The sequence below is a fragment of the Bufo bufo genome, chromosome 3 (genome assembly GCF_905171765.1).
Source record: "Bufo bufo chromosome 3, aBufBuf1.1, whole genome shotgun sequence".
Lineage (NCBI taxonomy): Eukaryota > Metazoa > Chordata > Amphibia > Anura > Bufonidae > Bufo > Bufo bufo.
Window position 1 is genome coordinate 8353150 of NC_053391.1, and position 22018 is coordinate 8375167.

The 22018-nt window shown below is 55.7% G+C and overlaps 1 protein-coding gene across 2 annotated transcripts; it reads right to left on the bottom strand.

The window, feature by feature from the left end:
* Positions 1–1212: 1212 nt before the first annotated feature.
* On the bottom strand, positions 1213–21264 carry SPICE1 (spindle and centriole associated protein 1). Of its 2 annotated transcripts, none has more exons than XM_040422865.1 (18): positions 21028–21264; positions 19512–19607; positions 19233–19280; positions 18542–18676; positions 18340–18442; positions 18099–18220; positions 16868–16968; positions 16032–16162; positions 14779–14916; positions 14404–14651; positions 12515–12673; positions 11981–12116; positions 11732–11899; positions 8010–8341; positions 4807–4978; positions 4508–4601; positions 4234–4294; positions 1213–1312 (listed from the first exon to the last, which is right to left on the bottom strand). In XM_040422865.1, the coding sequence occupies exons 2-18, from the start codon at positions 19605–19607 to the stop codon at positions 1259–1261; spliced, it is 2298 nt and encodes a 765-aa protein (XP_040278799.1). In that variant the 5' UTR covers positions 21028–21264; the 3' UTR covers positions 1213–1258. The 2 variants fall into 2 exon arrangements, with proteins under 2 accessions (XP_040278799.1, XP_040278797.1); XM_040422863.1 differs by having other exon boundaries at positions 1221–1312; positions 4201–4294; positions 12542–12673.
* Positions 21265–22018: the final 754 nt, after the last annotated feature.

Below are 22018 nucleotides of genomic sequence, written 5' to 3' on the forward strand. Positions count from 1 at the left end.
AACTTTTGGGACCTTCTGACCTAACTAAGCCTCTTACACAGACACATTCAGTTCTACAGACCCTGGGATAAAGCTTATGTAAAAATAGGTCAGAGATATCCCGGACTTATCTTCTGAGGAACTGGAGAGAAGTGGCCCGATGTTGGATTTCGGCTACACGGCAATCCTTGGGTGCGACAGATCGCCATCTAGCCGATCCCTTATTATGGATCAGCGATGAGCGCTCGTGACTTTCCTATTCCGTCCAGATTCTTTAATAGGATGTAATACACCCCTGACTTAGGGCTCATTCAGATGACCGTATGAATGGATCCGCATACGTTCCACAACTTTGCAGACCCATTCATTTACCGGTCTGCAAAAGATGAGGACAGCACACTATGTGCTGTCCGCATCCGTAGTTCTGTTCCGCAGCCCTGCAAGAAAGATAGAGCATGTCCGATTCTTGCCTGCAATCACGGACAAGAATAGGCATTTCTATCATAGGGCCGGCCATGTGCGGACAGTCCGTAAGATGCGGAATGCACACGACCAGTATTCGTGTTTTGCGGATCTGCAATTTCCGGACTACAAAACACAGCCGTCTGAATGAGCCCCTAGGCCAGTTGTACACTAGCAGTGCCTGCCGGACCTCTGCGCACCTCGCCATTGCTGGAGGTTTGAAAGGCTCCGTCCAGCACCATGAGCGGAGATCCGGGTGCATGCCGCCAAATATGCTGAGAATTTGCCAGAAGAATAGTGTTTTTTTTACCGGTCGATTCTCTGCATATTTGCCGGAATTAGGCTGGATCTCCGCCCGGTCCCCATTATAGTGAATGGTGCCGGACGGAGCCTTTCACACTTCCAGCCATGCTGCACCGCAGAGCGATCTGGCAGGGTGTTCCCCTTAGCCTTATGCTTCCAGTGTCAGGCGATGGCTGGTACCTCCCGTCACTGAAGCAGGGGCGCACAATCTTTTTTTGGTCTGGGGTCTGAGATTTGTGAGAGGTTGTTTAGACTGATACAGAGTAACAATCCCTCAGCTGTGAAACCTGTACTCTGCTTGCTCTAGGGAACAACGCTCTAGGGAACAACGCTCCACATTGCTGGGGCCACCCCCCTCGCGGCCTGTACATCGCTATCCGCGGCCTCGCACTTCACCTAATGGATCGTACAATAAACAGACGACAAAAGAAAAATAATCTGATTTTATTAGGAAATTTTATTATAAATTACATATAAACATGAGACCCCCGACCGCGCTGATCTGGTGGAGGCGTTACAAGACGTGGGTGGAAAGTGCGAACCAGCCCTCCTCCTTGTCCTTCCTGACCTGCAGGAGAGAGGGAGAGCAGTCAGAAGCTGTGTGTATCTCAGAGACCACCCGTGCCCCTGCTCTGGGGTCTCCACATCACCCTTGTCCATGAGTTGATGCTCCCCTGAATGAGTACCAGACATGGCCACAACAGGCGCTATTCATTTGTCCTCCGAACCCCCGGCAGACACATCTCTCAGTTCTTCTAGTAAGGCTACGTGCAAACGACCGTGCCGTGTTTAGCAGTCCGCAAATTGGGGATCTGCAAAACACGGATGTCGTCTGTGTGCGTTCCACAATTTGCAGAACGGAATGGGCTGCCTGTTATAGAAATGCCTATTCTTGCCCGCAAAATGGACGAGAATAGGACATGTTCTATTTTTTTTTTGCAGGGACACAGAACGGATGCGGACAGCACAGGGAGTGGCGTCCATATCGCTGAAGTGAATGGGTCCGCATCCGACCAACATAAAATGCGGATCGGATGCGGACCCAAACAACGGTCGTGTGCATCAGGCCTTACTCTTCTAGAATTGAATCCAGCATGCTGGGAGTTTTCGTTTAACCCTTTCACTACCAGCGCTGTACATGTACTGCGCTGGAGCGATAGGCAAACATGTGCAGCGGGCATCATGGCGATAACGCCAATCGCGGTCATTAAAGCCTTTAGATGCTGTGATCAAGTGAGATCGTGGCACCTAAATGGTCATCCTCTGTGGCCAGTGAGGAGGCCGGTAATTGAAGAGGCGGATAGCATTCAAACTGCAATTCTTATTTCGGCCACCAGACAATAGACAGTAATAAATAAATTTTAAAAATACATGATTGTTCAAAAAAAATAAAATAGATTTTCTAGACTCAAATACGAGCTTCAAAATCATTACAATAGTGTAAAAAAAAAAAATGTTTTAAAAATTATATAAACGTTTAAAATCACCCCCATTTCCGTATAATAATAAAAAAAAAATACCTAAATAACCAATACGGCGAATTGAGTAACGGAAAAAAGGGTCAGAATGGCCAATTTGCCATTTTTTCATTGCTTCTCTTACCCCAAAAAATGAAAATAATATGTGATCAAAAAGTCACACACACTCCAAAATGGTATCAATAAAAACTACAGATTGTCCCGCAATAAATAAGCCCCCACACAGCTCAGTAGATATAACTATAAAAAAAAGTTATGGGGGTCAGAATATGGTGATGTAAAAATATATATATATATTTTTTTAAAAGTTTACATTTATTTTTGCACTAGACATAAAAAACCTATACATATGGGGTATCGTTGTAATCGTACTGACCCAGGGAATGAAGGGCATGGGTCTGTTTTGCCGCAAACAGAACGCCGTAGGAACAAAACTCGTAAAACAGTGGAGGAATTGCGTTTTTTTTCTTCCAATTCCACCTCATTTGGAAAAAATTTTTTACCGCTTCCCACTACATTGTACGCCATATTAAATGGTGGCATTAGAAAGTACAAAATAAGTCCTCATACAGCTATGTGAACGGAAATATGAAAAAGTTATGGCTTAAGTAAGATAGGGAGGAAAAATAGAAACGAAAAAACCTCTGGTACCCTAAGGGTTAAATGTGGTTTCCCAGGATTTTCACATTGATGGGCTATCCTCACGAAATCCATGGGGATCGGACGCCCGGCACACCCGCCTATCAGCTGTTTGTGACAGTGGTGAGCGCCGCGGCCTCCTCGCAGCTTACGCAGCACAGCGCCATCCACTAGATAGTGGCGGTTCTTGGTATCACAGCTCAGCCCTTTTCACTTGAATGGGGAGGAGCTGCATTCAGGCCATGTGACCGATGAAAGTGATATCACATGGTCTAGGAAAAGGCCTAAAAGCTCACAGGGCGCCACAGCCTCTTAGTCGGACCCCCGCCAATCTGATATTGATGACTTAGGCTACTTTCACACCAGCGTTTCTATTTTCCGGTATTGAGATCCGTCATAGGGTCTCAAAACCGAAAAAAAAAAACGCTTCCGTTTTGTCCCCATTTATTGTCAATAGGGACAAAACGTAACTGAACAGAGCGCTCCAAAATGCATTCCGTTCCGTTCTCATACCGGAGAGCAGCGTGCTGCGGTTTGCTGTCAGTCATGGAATGTGGAGCAAGACGGATCCGGCATGACCCCCAATGCAAGTCAATGGGGACGGATCCAATTTCTCTGCCACAATAGAAAACGGATCCGTCTTGCCTATGTTACAAATAATACAACCGGATCCGTTCATAACAGATGCAGATGGTTGCATTATCAGTAACGGAAGCGTTTTTGCTGAGCCCTGCCGGATCCAGTAAAAAACTAGGATATGCCCCTATTGTCTGATAGGGGCGGGTCCCACCTCTGGGACCCGCACCTACAAGTAGAACGGAGCGGAGAAAGTTGAGGAGGGCGCACTGCGCATGTGCAGCTGCCCTCCATTCATTTCAAGCGCTGTCTCGGCTATTTACGTCGGGCCCATAGAAATGAATAGGAGCGGTGGTTGCGCATGCGCGGTGCGCTCCCATTCACTTCAATGGGAGAGGTAGGGAGTTGCGCCTGGTGGTGGACAGACCCCGGCTCGGTTCTCCTTGTAGGTGTGGGTCCCAGAGGTAGGACCCGCACCTATCAGACAATGGGGGCACATCCTATTGATATGCCCCCATTGTCTAAGATGGGATAACTCCCAACCAATGAGGTGCAAGGCCCAGAGATCCAACTGCTGGCCAGCCCGCCTGTGTATATAACATCAGCATCCAAGTGACCGGCGTGGAGAAGCAAAGATGGCTGCTGCTGGGACACCGAGTACCCCAGCCCCCCCACCCGCAGTTTCCCCTTTATGTCATACTGTGACTACCAAACAGTTGACCAAGTTGGAACCAACCACCCTCATCATCCTCACTGGAAATACCCCGACCGCTGGGACTGAAGCATCTCTTCCTACCTTGACCCGTTGTCTAGATGAGCCGCTCACCGAAGAATTGGACCTCTGAGAGGCGCTTGACCTAAAGACATGTGAGCGTTAGCCATCTCCTTCACACAATGCCACCAAACAACTGGAGTCCCACATAGGACTACATACACAGAAACGTAATGGCGCCCGCCATGACACCCTCATATACTCTCCGTCTGCTGCAGGGCAGCGTCTCCCAGACTGCAGAGGTTTACTCCAAAAATCAGTAGAGACCTAAATGGATGACAGTACGGCGCGCCCTCACCTGCGCCCGCTGCCTGGAGAAGGGGTCTCCTCGATGGAAGAGTCGGTAAACTGCGGCATCGGGAGTACAGCATCAATCAGCCGCGCTCTTCTTCCTGGAAACACAAGGTGGGGTAAGTCTATTAGGACACTTATCAATGGACTGGTACTACAACTCTCATTATACTGTCTTGCGCAGGGGGTACACAAACACACCAGTCCAGGAACTATTTGGGGGGGGGGGGGGGGTATTTTGGAATCCAATGAACATGCACAAAAGTCAATTGCTATGCAGAAGAGGCTGCCAGGTGGAGATGGTACCTGGCTCCTCCAGCTGTGGCGTGATGGGAGAGATGGCGGGCGACACCACCAGGCTCTGTTTCTGCTGCTCGATAAGTCTCAGGAGTTTATCCCGGGCCTCTGCGCTCTGCCGGTTCAGCTCTGCAATCCTCATGTCTAGAGTCATTGGACTTTGTGCAGGCGGCGCCTCCTGCTGGAGAGATACAGGGCACACATCAGGCCATGCAATGAACTATCATAACAGAACAGCATCTAGTCTCTTTACATGATGTGATTTCTACTCCGCCATCATCAGAAACCTGCCGTCTCCTCCGCCTGCTGTCAACGGGAACGTTCACGGTTTACTTGTGGCAACTGCACCGTAACAGGTCGTGCACCTATGTGTCCTTCATATGAACAGGACACTGGTAGTAAAGAAGGTTTCAATTCACTGACAGCAAACAGAAATCTTGAAAATTAGTGAGGAATTGAAACAGACATCATAAAAGGAAAAGTGAATAATTTTTCTCTCTATGGAGAAGACTCCATTGGTCTTTATAAATGACTTTACCATCACAAGGCAAGATAGCCATTCTCAAGGGATTTCGGCCTTAGAAGCAGAGAAGTGTTGTGGACGTTTGCATGAGATGACGCCTCTATTCTTTCCTGTAATAAGTTGCACTGAGCATGCGAGAGCACCGCGGCGCTGGGACTCATCCTGGCAAATCCTAAATAGAAGTGTCATGGACGTTTGCATGAGATGACGCCTCTGTTCTCTCCAGTAATCTGCGCTGTACTGAGCGTGTTAGGACAGTGCTGCACTGTACTGAGCACGTGAGGGCGCCGCGACGCTGCAATAAGCACGTGAGGGCGCCGCGACGCTGCAATAAGCACGTGAGGGCGCCGCGACGCTGCAATGAGCACAAGAGGGCGCCGCGACGCTGCAATGAGCACAAGAGGGCGCCGCGACGCTGCAATGAGCACGTGAGGGCGCCGCGACGCTGCAATGAGCACGTGAGGGCGCCGCGACGCTGCAATGAGCACGTGAGGGCGCCGCGACGCTGCAATGAGCACGTGAGGGCGCCGCGACGCTGCAATGAGCACGTGAGGGCGCCGCGACGCTGCAATGAGCACGTGAGGGCGCCGCGACGCTGCAATGAGCACGTGAGGGCGCCGCGACGCTGCAATGAGCACGTGAGGGCGCCGCGACAATGAGCACGTGAGGGCGCCGCGACGCTGCAATGAGCACGTGAGGGCGCCGCGACGCTGCAATGAGCACGTGAGGGCGCCGCGACGCTGCAATGAGCACGTGAGGGCGCCGCGACGCTGCAATGAGCACGTGAGGGCGCCGCGACGCTGCAATGAGCACGTGAGGGCGCCGCGACGCTGCAATGAGCACGTGAGGGCGCCGCGACGCTGCAATGAGCACGTGAGGGCGCCGCGACGCTGCAATGAGCACGTGAGGGCGCCGCGACGCTGCAATGAGCACGTGAGGGCGCCGCGACGCTGCAATGAGCACGTGAGGGCGCCGCGACGCTGCAATGAGCACGTGAGGGCGCCGCGACGCTGCAATGAGCACGTGAGGGCGCCGCGACGCTGCAATGAGCACGTGAGGGCGCCGCGACGCTGCAATGAGCACGTGAGGGCGCCGCGACGCTGCAATGAGCACGTGAGGGCGCCGCGACGCTGCAATGAGCACGTGAGGGCGCCGCGACGCTGCAATGAGCACGTGAGGGCGCCGCGACGCTGCAATGAGCACGTGAGGGCGCCGCGACGCTGCAATGAGCACGTGAGGGCGCCGCGACGCTGCAATGAGCACGTGAGGGCGCCGCGACGCTGCAATGAGCACGTGAGGGCGCCGCGACGCTGCAATGAGCACGTGAGGGCGCCGCGACGCTGCAATGAGCACGTGAGGGCGCCGCGACGCTGCAATGAGCACGTGAGGGCGCCGCGACGCTGCAATGAGCACGTGAGGGCGCCGCGACGCTGCAATGAGCACGTGAGGGCGCCGCGACGCTGCAATGAGCACGTGAGGGCGCCGCGACGCTGCAATGAGCACGTGAGGGCGCCGCGACGCTGCAATGAGCACGTGAGGGCGCCGCGACGCTGCAATGAGCACGTGAGGGCGCCGCGACGCTGCAATGAGCACGTGAGGGCGCCGCGACGCTGCAATGAGCACGTGAGGGCGCCGCGACGCTGCAATGAGCACGTGAGGGCGCCGCGACGCTGCAATGAGCACGTGAGGGCGCCGCGACGCTGCAATGAGCACGTGAGGGCGCCGCGACGCTGCAATGAGCACGTGAGGGCGCCGCGACGCTGCAATGAGCACGTGAGGGCGCCGCGACGCTGCAATGAGCACGTGAGGGCGCCGCGACGCTGCAATGAGCACGTGAGGGCGCCGCGACGCTGCAATGAGCACGTGAGGGCGCCGCGACGCTGCAATGAGCACGTGAGGGCGCCGCGACGCTGCAATGAGCACGTGAGGGCGCCGCGACGCTGCAATGAGCACGTGAGGGCGCCGCGACGCTGCAATGAGCACGTGAGGGCGCCGCGACGCTGCAATGAGCACGTGAGGGCGCCGCGACGCTGCAATGAGCACGTGAGGGCGCCGCGACGCTGCAATGAGCACGTGAGGGCGCCGCGACGCTGCAATGAGCACGTGAGGGCGCCGCGACGCTGCAATGAGCACGTGAGGGCGCCGCGACGCTGCAATGAGCACGTGAGGGCGCCGCGACGCTGCAATGAGCACGTGAGGGCGCCGCGACGCTGCAATGAGCACGTGAGGGCGCCGCGACGCTGTAATGAGCATGAGAGAGCACTGCGGCGCTGTACTGAGCATGTGAGGGCACTGCGGAGCTGGGACCCAGTTGTCCTGGCAAATCCTTATTTGCATTTTTGTCCATAGAGTGAAATAATTTCATGTAGATATAACAATCCCCTCTTTATATATCTTGTGCTGATTCTATCATGTCTCAAGTCACATCCAGAGCTGCATTCACAATTCAGTTTCTTAGTTCTGCCCTTACGTCTCCCGGATGGTACAGAATCTGTTTTGCTGATTTGCATTCTGGGTGTTGTAGTCTCTACACCACAGTGTATGGCTAACTAACAGCACGTGGCACTCAGCAGAATTGTGAATGCAGCTCTGGATGTGAATGAAGCATAAAATAAGAAGAAACTCAGGATCAGTACGAGGTAAGTAAGGCATCATCAGTGTATTATAATCATACAGATCGGCAACTCACCTTATCCTCTGCCGTCACATGTGAAGCGTCCGTGGAGTCGCCAGCTCCGCCCGTCTTATACCGGAGTTGCTCCAGCTGAGCCTTCAGTGCGTTGTTCTGACAGGTCAGCTCAGCCATGCGGGTTACAATACCATTGGCATCGGCCGTGGTGGCGTTAGCCCCGTCATTCCCCGGCTGGTCAGTGCGGTGGTGACCAACAAGTGCGTCTCCCCGTGGTAAACTCTGAGCGCGGGACGGTGACGTCCTCTGTGCGGCCGGAACAGGGTCATGGGCCAGAGAGGGTAGGTCTATACCGGATGGTGACGACACAGTGTCATGGCGGCTGAGGAGCGCTGCAATAAAGAAGGAAGGGCATCTGAAGAAATGTGTCGTATTAAAGGGTTGTCCTACTATAACTCAGGTGATGTGTATCTGATGTGTGGGGGTCTGACCGCTGAGAGCCCCGCGATCACAGGAACGGGTAAAGTGACGGTCACGCACACACACTGTCACTTGTTGTGGAGACAGCGGAGCGCTCGCTCGTCTTCGGCAGTCCCATAGAGGTGAATGCAGTGATGGCTGCTCGAATCCCCTGCCATATGGCGGTCCTGCAGTGGAGGAGGCGCCGGGGGCTCCCATTCTATCAGTAAGAGCAGTACCTGTCCTCTGCCTTCTCATTACTCTGTGCGCCTCCTTCTAGACCGGTCCTCTGCCTTCTCATTACTCTGTGCGCCTCCTTCTAGACCGGTCCTCTGCCTTCTCATTACTCTGTGCTCCTCCTTCTAGACCGGTCCTCTGCCTTCTCATTACTCTGTGCTCCTCCTTCTAGACCGGTCCTCTGCCTTCTCATTACTCTGTGCTCCTCCTTCTAGACCCGTCCTCTGCCTTCTACATTACTCTGTGCGCCTCCTTCTAGACCTGTCCTCTGCCTTCTACATTACTCTGTGCGCCTCCTTCTAGACCTGTCCTCTGCCTTCTACATTACTCTGTGCGCCTCCTTCTAGACCTGTCCTCTGCCTTCTACATTACTCTGTGCTCCTCCTTCTAGACCGGTCCTCTGCCTTCTACATTACTCTGTGCTCCTCCTTCTAGACCGGTCGTCTGCCTTCTACAATACTCTGTGCTCCTCCTTCTAGACCGGTCCTCTGCCTTCTCATTACTCTGTGCTCCTCCTTCTAGACCGGTCCTCTGCCTTCTCATTACTCTGTGTGCGCCTCCTTCTAGACCTGTCCTCTGCCTTCTACATTACTCTGTGCTCCTCCTTCTAGACCTGTCCTCTGCCTTCTACATTACTCTGTGCTCCTCCTTCTAGACCTGTCCTCTGCCTTCTACATTACTCTGTGCTCCTCCTTCTAGACCTGTCCTCTGCCTTCTCATTACTCTGTGCTCCTCCTTCTAGACCTGTCCTCTGCCTTCTCATTACTCTGTGCTCCTCCTTCTAGACCTGTCCTCTGCGCTCCTCCTTCTAGACCTGTCCTCTGCCTTCTCATTACTCTGTGCTCCTCCTTCTAGACCTGTCCTCTGCCTTCTACATTACTCTGTGCTCCTCCTTCTAGACCTGTCCTCTGCCTTCTTCATTACTGTTCTCTTCCTTTTTGACCTCTCCTCTGCCTTCTACATTACTTTCTTCTCTTCCTTCTTGAGCTGGCCCTCTCTAACAGAACCTTCAGTGTTTCCCTTTCATAAATCATCTCCTCATCCTGCCCCCTCTCTGTTGGTGTCCCTCAAGGTTCTGCCCTGGGTCCCCTACTTTTCTCATTCATGCATTTGGCCTGTGACAGCTCATAGAGTCTCATGGCTTCCAATACCACCTCTATGTTGACGACACTCAAATCTACCTCTCTGGCCCAGAATTCCAGCGTGTCAGCTAGATCTTCATTCTTCTCCTCCCACTCCTTAATAATCAATATGGAGAAAACATAAGTTCTCATCTTTCCCCCATATCACTTAGACCCCCTATCTGACCTGTCCACTATAGTTAATAAACCCTCACCTCCACCTGCCGCTTGTAACTCAAGAACATCTCATATATTCGCTCCATCCTCACCCCAGAGTCAACTAAATGCCAGTGCATGCCCTCGTCCCCTCCATACATCTCTGACCTAATCTCCGGATACCTCCTCACATATAATCTCCAGTCCACAACCTGTCCCCTCCATACATCTCTGACCTAATCTCCTGATACCTCCTCACATGTAATCTCCAGTCCACAGCCTGTCCTCTCCATACATCTCTGACCTAGTCTCCTGATACCTCCTCACATGTAATCTCCAGTCCACAGCCTGTCCTCTCCATACATCTCTGACCTAGTCTCCTGATACCTCCCCACATATAATCTCCAGTCCACAACCTGTCCTCTCCATACATCTCTGACCTAATCTCCTGATACCTCCTCACATGTCATCTCCAGTCCACAACCTGTCCCCTCCATACATCTCTGACCTAATCTCCTGATACGTCCTCACATGTAATCTCCAGTCCACAGCCTGTCCTCTCCATACATCTCTGACCTAATCTCCTGATACCTCCTCACATGTCATCTCCAGTCCACAGCCTGTCCTCTCCATACATCTCTGACCTAGTCTCCTGATACCTCCCCACATATAATCTCCAGTCCACAACCTGTCCTCTCCATACATCTCTGACCTAATCTCCTGATACCTCCTCACATGTCATCTCCAGTCCACAACCTGTCCCCTCCATACATCTCTGACCTAATCTCCTGATACGTCCTCACATGTAATCTCCAGTCCACAGCCTGTCCCCTCCATACATCTCTGACCTAATCTCCCGATACCTCCCCACATATAATCTCCAGTCCACAACCTGTCCTCTCCATACATCTCTGACCTAGTCTCCTGATACCTCCCCACATGTAATCTCCAGTCCACAACCTGTCCTCTCCATACATCTCTGACCTAGTCTCCTGATACCTCCCCACATATAATCTCCAGTCCACAACCTGTCCTCTCCATACATCTCTGACCTAGTCTCCTGATACCTCCTCACATGTAATCTCCAGTCCACAGCCTGTCCTCTCCATACATCTCTGACCTAGTCTCCTGATACCTCCTCACATGTAATCTCCAGTCCACAGCCTGTCCTCTCCATACATCTCTGACCTAGTCTCCTGATACCTCCCCACATATAATCTCCAGTCCACAACCTGTCCTCTCCATACATCTCTGACCTAATCTCCTGATACCTCCTCACATGTCATCTCCAGTCCACAACCTGTCCCCTCCATACATCTCTGACCTAATCTCCTGATACCTCCTCACATGTAATCTCCAGTCCACAGCCTGTCCTCTCCATACATCTCTGACCTAATCTCCTGATACCTCCCCACATGTCATCTCCAGTCCACAGCCTGTCCCCTCCATACATCTCTGACCTAATCTCCCGATACCTCCCCACATATAATCTCCAGTCCACAACCTGTCCTCTCCATACATCTCTGACCTAATCTCCTGATACCTCCTCACATGTAATCTTCGATCCTCACAAGACCTCCATCTTTGTTCTCCTGTTGTCTGTTCCTCGCACAATCGTCTACAAGTTCTCATGTGCCTCTTCCATACTCTTGAAATTGCTGCCCCAGCATCAAATTCCCCCCCGCCCTCCTGTCATGCTCATTGTACTTGTATGTTTTACATTACATATGTGAACCCCCTTTTAGATGTACAGCGCCCAGGGATTAATGGCGCTGAAATTATTTTAATATTATAGCTGAAGCCACTTACCTGCAGACCGGTCCCTGAAATCCGCTCGCGTTTCCTGTCTGGGAGGAGACAACATGACAGCGGGCTGAAAGTCCAGCAGAGGAGCGGCCTCCCTGAACGACGCCGTCATCTGTGTAGTGGCATCATGACCAGTGAGGGGCGCTCCAGGCCTGTCCACATTGGGCGAGCCTGTGAGGAGACAGAGGTATATTTCCCTACTCCCAATTTACCACTCAGGACCTAAGGAAAGCTGGAAGAGCGTTAACTCACCCTGTTCTGTCATGAAACCCACCGCGTGGGCAGAGCCGGCTGGGGCTTTCACCTGTTCTGTGTTGGCCACGGGAAGACTCATGGTGGCATCTCCAGGAGATGACTGCGAGCGGTCGGACATGAGGCAGTGACTTCCCTGGGGAAGAGAGAAGCAGTAATTGCACACTGATGACATCATAATCCACAGCCACGTACTGCTGCAACCGATCCAGCCACTACTGTGTGAATCATGTGAGACCTCGCTGCTCTCCACCTGTAAGGCCTGCAACTTGCGGTCCAGACGCCCCTTGTCACATGACCGATTCCCCAATGACTGGCTGCAGCAATCGGGGCTCCGCTGCTCAAATAAATGTGGCTGATCTGCAGTACCACCTGCGGCCACAAAGACCAGGGGGGTGCTGTGTACTGCAGTGATCCAGCAAGCAGAGCAGCCCGTCCATACTCCCCTCCCCCCACACCAGGGATGTCCACAGTGACAGTGGGCCACCCATGCACTATATACGGAGACTGTGAGAGCAGCGCAGAGATTCACACATGTCTATAGACGTGATCAGACGTTACCGGGGACAAGGAGCTGCCATCTTTTATAGCGAGAATTTCGGCGGTCAGGGCGTCTATCAGCAGCCGCTGTTCACTGAGCTCGTCTTTCAGCCGCTGCCTCTCCAGAGACTCCTGGCGCAGCCGGCGGTCGCTCTGTAATCAGTAAAAGAGGTCGTCACTGACGGATCTCCCCAACCTCCAACGTATGATGCACTCCTGTTACTGAAGAAACACCAGCCGGCTCATCTGCTCCCCCCCCCCTCTTACCTCCTTCAGGTATGACACCAGCCGGCTCATCTGCCCCCCCCCCTCCCCTTACCACCTCCAGGTATGACACCAGCCGCCTCATCTGCCCCCCCCCCCTCCCCTTACCACCTCCAGGTATGACACCAGCCGCCTCATCTGCCCCCCCCCCTCCCCACCTCCAGGTATGACACCAGCCGGCTCATCTGCCCCCCCCCCTCCCCTTACCTCCTTTAGGTATGACACCAGCCGGCTCATCTGCCCCCCCCCCACCTCCTTCAGGTATGACACCAGCCGCCTCATCTGCCCCCCCCCCTCCCCACCTCCAGGTATGACACCAGCCGGCTCATCTCCCCCCCCCCCTCCCCTTACCTCCTTTAGGTATGACACCAGCCGGCTCATCTGCCCCCCCCCCCACCTCCTTCAGGTATGACACCAGCCGGCTCATCTGCCCCCCCCCCCCTCCCCTCCTTCAGGTATGACACCAGCCGGCTCATCTGCCCCCCCCCCTCCCCTTACCTCCTTCAGGTATGACACCAGCCGGCTCATCTGCCCCCCCCCCCCCCACCTCCTTCAGGTATGACACCAGCCGTCTCATCTGCCCCCCCCCCCCCTTTCAGGTATGACACCAGCCGGCTCATCTGCCCCCCTTTCAGGTATGACACCAGCCGGCTCATCTGCCCCCCCCCCCCCCCTTCAGGTATGACACCAGCCGGCTCATCTGCCCCCCCCTCCCCTCCCCACCTCCAGGTATGACACCAGCCGGCTCATCTGCCCCCCCCTTACCTCCTTCAGGTATGACACCAGCCGGCTCATCTGCCCCCCCCCTTCAGGTATGACACCAGCCGGCTCATCTGCCCCCCCCCCTCCCCTTACCTCCTTCAGGTATGACACCAGCCGGCTCATCTGCCCCCCCCCCTCACCTCTTTCAGGTATGACACCAGCCGGCTCATCTCCCCCCCCCTTACCTCCTTCAGGTATGACACCAGCCGGCTCATCTGCCCCCCCCCCCTCCCCTTACCTCCATCAGGTATGACACCAGCCGGCTCATCTGCCCCCCCCCCCCCACCTCCTTCAGGTATGACACCAGCCGTCTCATCTGCCCCCCCCCCCTTTCAGGTATGACACCAGCCGGCTCATCTGCCCCCCTTTCAGGTATGACACCAGCCGGCTCATCTGCCCCCCTTTCAGGTATGACACCAGCCGGCTCATCTGCCCCCCCCCCCTCCCCTTACCTCCTTCAGGTATGACACTAGCCGGCTCATCTGCCCCCCCCCCCCCCTTCAGGTATGACACCAGCCGGCTCATCTGCCCCACCTCCTTCAGGTATGACACCAGCCGTCTCATCTGCCCCCCCCCCCTTTCAGGTATGACACCAGCCGGCTCATCTGCCCCCCTTTCAGGTATGACACCAGCCGGCTCATCTGACCCCCCCCTTTCAGGTATGACAACAGCCGTCTCATCTGCCCCCCCCCTTTCAGGTATGACACCAGCCGTCTCATCTGCCCCCCCCCTTTCAGGTATGACACCAGCCGTCTCATCTGCCCCCCCCCCCCTTTCAGGTATGACACCAGCCGTCTCATCTGCCCCCCCCCCCCCTTTCAGGTATGACACCAGCCGGCTCATCTGCCCCCCCTTACCTCCTTCAGGTATGACACCAGCCGCCTTATCGAGCTGATCAGGGTCAGAGTGAAGCCGCTCAGCCCCTGAGGCTGCGGCACGGAGGACACTGCCCGGCCGGTCTCCCTCTCGTAGGTCTCCAGCTCTCTCTCCACCTCCTGGATCATCTGGTTCAGGACATCCAGGCCGGACTGGCTGCAGCCTGACAGCTCGCACGAAGAGGCGCCTCTCTGACTGCCGGAGACGTGGGGTGGTCTCTTCTTCTTTCCTGAAGCAGGACAGGGAAGACCCCATTAAACATGTAGTAGTTTCCATTTCTATTGCTCTATGGTGTTGTATGGGTTCGCACAGCGGGGGGCGCTATTGTATACCGGAGGGTTCAGCATGGCACCTACCTTTACTCTGGAGCTTGCGGTGGTTCGGGGGCTGCGGGTTTAATACGCGGCCGATGACACAACTGGCTTCCGGTTCCTCTTGTTCCTCCTCAGTAAGACGGGTCTTCAGCTTGTTCACAGCTGCGGTGGCGTTCAGTGCTGCGGAGAGATGCGGCACATAAATACCGGAGCAGGGCAAGGCTGTAGAAAGTCACGGCACTCTCGAGAGCATTGCAGTCACATGATCGGGAGTCCCGGAACTACCATGGCGCCCTCCACCACATGACATGTGATAGGCCGTCCAGCTAGTACCCCAAGGTCCTGAACCCACACTGGTAGGTTATGCAAGGCCCTGTTAAGCAGACGGCGAGATCCAATATGGGAACATAATAGGATAAATAGATGCCGCTCACCCCACACATAATGAGGGCCCAGATTGTACAAATATTAACCCATAAAACAGCGAGGCAGGAACCAGTCTATAGCAGATATCCTATATACAACATATTGCTACTGCGGCAATGGTTGTATCCCTCGCTGGTCTGTACATTGTCCGCGAAGATCCGACTACAGATCTCGGACCTCAGTATGGCTCAGTTCTTATCTTACTGATAGTAGGGTTCACACAGCTAGACAGTTAACCCATTGTGAAAGAACGGCTCAATATTTCTAATAAAGACCAACTGAAAAAAATTATTTTTAGCCCAAAATGCAATCATAAAAAATAATTTAAAAAAATTGTCCATAGCCTTGAAAGAGGACCTTTCACGGGTCCGGACATTATAATATAACGAATGGATTCTATGAGGCATACTTATGGCGTATTTCAGCGCTCACTATTCTCTGTACGCGCTGCTCCGTTCGCCCGCTGTGCCCCCGTTCACTTTTCCGGCCTGATATGTAAACTCATACTGTCGGTACAGGGAGGAGGAGACGGCGGTGCTTCTCAATGGGCGTCTCGCTCACCTTCTCCCTGGTGGTGATGCTCTCCGTTGCGACTGGGCATCTCACAGCCGGGGAGACGGAGACGCCCATTGAGAAGCACCGCCGTCTCCTCCTCCCTGTACCGACAGTATGAGTTTACATGTCAGGCCGGAAAAGTGAACGGGGGCACAGCGGGCGAACGGCGCAGCGCGTGCAGAGAATAGTGAGCGCTGAAATACGCCACAGAATCCATTCGTTATATTATAATGTCCGGACCCCTGAAAGGTCTTCTTTAAGGTCTTTTTAGACCTGGTCGTTAAAGGGGTTAATAAAGAGGATGATGTTCCTACCGATCCCGCCATTCGGGGGGTGACCGGCTCCTTTGGGTGTTACAAGCGGGTTCTGCGCCCCCAGCACTTTGTCTCTGGACCACTCTTCAGCCGCGAGACGAGAACTTTCTTCATTCAATATCCGGCGAACCCTGGAAGAGGATCAAAAATCAGAAGCGTCTTCAGCAGAGACGGCCCAGCCCCTCCCCCACTGAGCGGCTATCCTGGGGGGTGACTGGAGAAGGACCCGTCATCCACACAATAGGATACAACATGTCTGATATGACCGAGGGGACGATCACGAATATCGGGGGTTGAGCATGCCCACTGCGGCCCTATTCATCCTCTATGGGAAAGCCGAGTACAGCACTCGCCCATAGAGATGTACTGAGGGGCAGTGAGCATGCTCGACGCCGGGGGTGGTCTCAGCAGCCGGACCCCCAAACAATCAGAGACATAACACTGGCCCTCTGCGTCGGGGAGAAGTCTAAATCCTAACGCGCCCTCCATGTCTTAACGAGCGCTTCTGCACAGAATGACGTATCAGACGCTCTTATTGGTGGGGTCTGGGGGCCAATCACCGACACAGAAGCCCCCCCCGCTGAGCCCGGAGCCCCTTCATGAGAGATCGGCCCTCCCGGAGCGGTGACCGGGTCAGTATTTTACATCAGCATTTGTAAGCCAAAAGAGGGACGGTACGACGGCAGGGCGAGCGCCTCTCCTGGGGGTCGGCTCCCAATGACGGACCTGAACACTGCTGTGTGAACGGGGGCATAACGGGGGCATCCCTCCATAGCGCTACTCGCCAGGCTGTGCGGGCGCCCGCATGCAGGGCAGTACAGATGGGGAGGACTCACTTGTCTGTGTGAAGGGCGGGCTGGAAGCTGATGGAGACGTCTACATCATCATCATCATCATCGGAGTCCTCGGACTGGATCCCCTCCACTTCATTTAGAGCCTAAAATCACAAGACGCCATCCGTAAAACCAGCAGATAAATATCGCCGTGCAGTGGGGGGTTGTCACGGTCCCGCCCCCATCACCGCCATTTAATATAGGTGGGGGGTTGTCACGGTCCCGCCCCCATCACCCCGTACGATAGCCATTTAATATAGGTGGGGGGGCGGTTGTCACGGTCCCACCCCCATCACCGCCATTTAATATAGGTGGGGGGTTGTCACGGTCCTGCCCCCATCACCCCGTACAATAGCCATTTAATATAGGTGGGGGGTTGTCACGGTCCCGCCCCCATCACCGCCATTTAATATAGGTGGGGGGTTGTCACGGTCCCGCCCCCATCACCGCCATTTAATATAGGTGGGGGGTTGTCACGGTCCCGCCCCCATCACCGCCATTTAATATAGGTGGGGGGTTGTCATGGTCCCGCCCCCATCACCGCCATTTAATATAGGTGGGGGGTTGTCACGGTCCCGCCCCCATCACCGCCATTTAATATAGGTGGGGGGTTGTCACGGTCCCGCCCCCATCACCGCCATTTAATATAGGTGGGGGGTTGTCACGGTCCCGCCCCCATCACCGCCATTTAATATAGGTGGGGGTTGTCACGGTCCCGCCCCCATCACCGCCATTTAATATAGGTGGGGGGTTGTCACGGTCCCGCCCCCATCACCCCGTACGATAGCCATTTAATATAGGTGGGGGGTTGTCACGGTCCCGCCCCCATCACCGCCATTTAATATAGGTGGGGGTTGTCACGGTCCCGCCCCCATCACCGCCATTTAATATAGGTGGGGGGTTGTCACGGTCCCGCCCCTATCACCGCCATTTAATATAGGTGGGGGGTTGTCACGGTCCCGCCCCCATCACCGCCATTTAATATAGGTGGGGGGTTGTCACGGTCCCGCCCCCATCACCGCCATTTAATATAGGTGGGGGTTAACACGGTCCCGCCCCCATCACCGCCATTTAATATAGGTAGGGGGTTGTCACGGTCCCGCCCCCATCACCGCCATTTAATATAGGTGGGGGGTTGTCACGGTCCCGCCCCCATCACCGCCATTTAATATAGGTGGGGGGTTGTCACGGTCCCGCCCCTGCTTCTTCAGGGCACAGTCCCTGTTCTGATTACCTGAGAGTCCATGATGCTCTCGCTGAGGATGGACAGGCGGGTACGGGGGTCCTTCTTTTGCGCTATGGGGCCACGTGAGGTTTCCAGGTCACAGGATGGAGCCATGGTCACATTTGGGAAACCTGGGGGGGGGGGGGGGGGGGGGGGGGGGGGGAAGAGAAGAAAAAAAACTCAGACATGGAGGATGGCGAGGAGCAGGACAAGGAGCACGTGATCAGGTGGGTATAGCGGTCACCAGTACCGGTGTGCCTGCGGGGGGCGTCCCCAAAGAGATCCTTCACTACAGCCATGGCCCTGTCCGAGCGCTGCAGGACGTCCGTCATCTGGTACTGGTCCGAGAGAATCTGCCGGAACAGACACAAACCCCGCTCAGAGACCGCCCTGGTGTAAAGGGAAACCCCACATCACCCTCCAGCCGGGGGCTGTTACCAGCCTTTACTCACTTCCATCATTAGAGCCAGCCGCCTGTCCTCTAAGGGGTCCGGAGTGCCGCCATTTTGCCTCCTCCACTCTCTCTTCTTCAGTTCCCATTGGGCCAGGCTCTGGTTCTTCGATTTGTGGATCTCATGGCGATGCGCCTGCAGCAGACGACACAAACATGAAGGCGCGCCCCGCTGACCCCCAAGCACAGCGCGCCATAGTGAATCCAGGATAAACTGGATCTGTACCTGCATTAAAGGGGTACTCCGGCTAGAAGACTTTATCCCCTATTCTGGCCTGACTGCTGGGACCCCCCGAATCACGAGAACAGGGCGGAGCACGCACACTGCCACCCCACGCTGGACTCCACTACCTCCGACAGTCCCGGAAAGCCACTCCAGTCGGAGGCACTTGGGACCCCCAGTTCTCATGATCAGCAGGGACCCCCCATAAATCCCCCCTTAGAAGATAAGAGTTTGTTTATGGGAAATCCCCTTAATGAAGCTTAATCGTTTTTTTATGAAAAGCTCAGAGACTTTCTCGCCATTTTAAGGATCTCTGATTGCTGTCAGTGACTGAAAACGTTCTTATTTATACACTGATATTGACAAGCAGATGGTGTCCTGCTGATACCGGCGCGGGGTTTGTTACAGTGTACCTGCGCTGTGCACTCGGGTCAGCTGACAGGCAGAGAGCGCCCGCGCCAGCACTCACCAGCTCCTCGGGGGTCGCACGATGAACACCGAGATCATGGATCGAACTCTGAAAAGCAACAGAGAACCCGATAAGACCCCCGGCCGTCACACAGCCGTCCGCCATCTTGTATCCCGTGTCCAGATGTATAGCGTACAATTCTCCGACTGAACGGGAGCCCAGACTCAGGTCACCGACACACAAGATGGAGGCGGCCGCAGCGGGCGCTAAGAAATGCATCATCTGTCGCTGTGGGAGGAGCCAAGTGAGGTCACTGGCGGCTGCGGGCGTCATACTCACATCCCAGGCCTGGTGCGCTCTGGACTTCTTCCTGCCGCCCGCGGCTTTCTTTACTCCAGAGCGTCCGCTGACAGAACGAGGGTGTCGGACGGACATCTAGAGAGAAGAGGTGAACCATGAAAGGCTGTACACCCCCCAAATGACCCGGCAGTGACCCCCCTGAACACGCACCCCCCAAATGACCCGGCAGTGACCCCCCTGAACACGCACCCCCCAAATGACCCGGCAGTGACCCCCCTGAACACGCACCCCCCAAATGACCCGGCAGTGACCCCCCTGAACACGCACCCCCCAAATGACCCGGCAGTGACCCCCCTGAACACGCACCCCCCAAATGACCCGGCAGTGACCCCCCTGAACACGCACCCCCCAAATGACCCGGCAGTGACCCCCCTGAACACGCACCCCCCAAATGACCCGGCAGTGACCCCCCTGAACACGCACCCCCCAAATCACCCGGCAGTGACCCCCCTGAACACGCACCCCCCATCACCAGGCAGTGACACCCCTGAACACGCACCCCCCAAATCACCCGGCAGTGACCCCCCTGAACACGCACCCCCCAAATCACCCGGCAGTGACCCCCCTGAACACGCACCCCCCATCACCAGGCAGTGACCCCCCCCCTGATCCCGCACCCCCCATCACCAGGCAGTGACCCCCCCCCTGATCCCGCAGTGACCCCCCCCCTGATCCCGCACCCCCCATCACCAGGCAGTGACCCCCCCTGATCCCGCACCCCCCGGCAGTGACCCCCCCTGATCCCGCACCCCCCCATCAGCAGGCAGTGACCCCCCCTGATCCCGCACCCCCCCATCAGCAGGCAGTGACCCCCCCTGATCCCGCACCCCTCATCACCCAGTAGTGACCCCCCCTGATCCCGCACCCCCCAAATCACCCCGCAGTGACCCCCCCTGATCCCGCACCCCCCAAATCACCCCGCAGTGACCCCCCCTGATCCCGCACCCCTCATCACCCGGCAGTGACCACCCCTGATCCCGCACCCCTCATCACCCGGCAGTGACCCCCCTGATCCCGCACCCCCCATCACCCAGCAGTGACACCCCCTGATCCCGCACCCCCCCATCACCCAGCAGTGACACCCCCTGATCCCGCACACCTCATCACCCGGCAGTGACACCCCCTGATCCCGCACCCCTCATCACCCGGCAGTGACCCCCCACCTGATCCCGCACCCCTCATCACCCGGCAGTGACCCCCCCCTGATCCCGCACCCCTCATCACCCGGCAGTGACTCCCCCTGATCCCGCACCCCTCATCACCCGGCAGTGACCCCCCTGATCCCGCACCCCTCATCACCCGGCAGTGACTCCCCAGTCCCCCTGATCCCGCACCCCTCATCACCCGGCAGTGACACCCCCTGATCCCGCACCCCCCATCACCCGGCAGTGACACCCCCTGATCCCGCACCCCTCATCACCCGGCAGTGACACCCCCTGATCCCGCACCCCTCATCACCCGGCAGTGACACCCCCTGATCCCGCACCCTCATTACCTCTACAAGCTGCAGAATCCGACCTGGATTGAACGTTACCGCCGCTGCGGCCTCCAATCGGCGCCGGAGATGCGGATTCTACGTCACTTCCGTTTCCGTTCCTATGACAACCGTCCAACAACCTAAGCTGACAGTTATGTGGCCTTGGGGAGCGGTTGATGAGGGTGAGGGGCCGCAGACCAGTGTAACCTGCGGGTGTCTGCGCCGCACACTGCGCATAGCCCGCTGTTATAGCGCCCCCGGCGGCCGCCTGTCCGCATCCCGCAGAAGAGGTGACGCAGCTGAGAAAATACGCATCCGTTTGTATAGAGTTGGCCCCATACACTGCCAGCCACACAGACCTCATACACTGCCAGCCACACAGACCTCATACACTGCCAGCCACACAGACCTCATACACTGCCAGCCACACAGACCTCATACACTGCCAGCCACACATACCTCATACACTGCCAGCCACACAGACCTCATACACTGCCAGCCACACAGACCTCATACACTGCCAGCCACACAGACCTCATACACTGCCAGCCACACAGACCTCATACACTGCCAGCCACACAGACCTCATACACTGCCAGCCACACAGACCTCATACACTGCCAGCCACACATACCTCATACACTGCCAGCCACACAGACCTCATACACTGCCAGCCACACAGACCTCATACACTGCCAGCCACACAGACCTCATACACTGCCAGCCACACATACCCCATACACTGCCAGCCACACAGACCTCATACACTGCCAGCCACACATACCTCATACAGTGCCAGCCACACAGACCCCATACACTGCCAGCCACACAGACCTCATACACTGCCAGCCACACATACCTCATACACTGCCAGCCACACAGACCTCATACACTGCCAGCCACACAGACCTCATACACTGCCAGCCACACAGACCTCATACACTGCCAGCCACACAGACCTCATACACTGCCAGCCACACAGACCTCATACACTGCCAGCCACACAGAC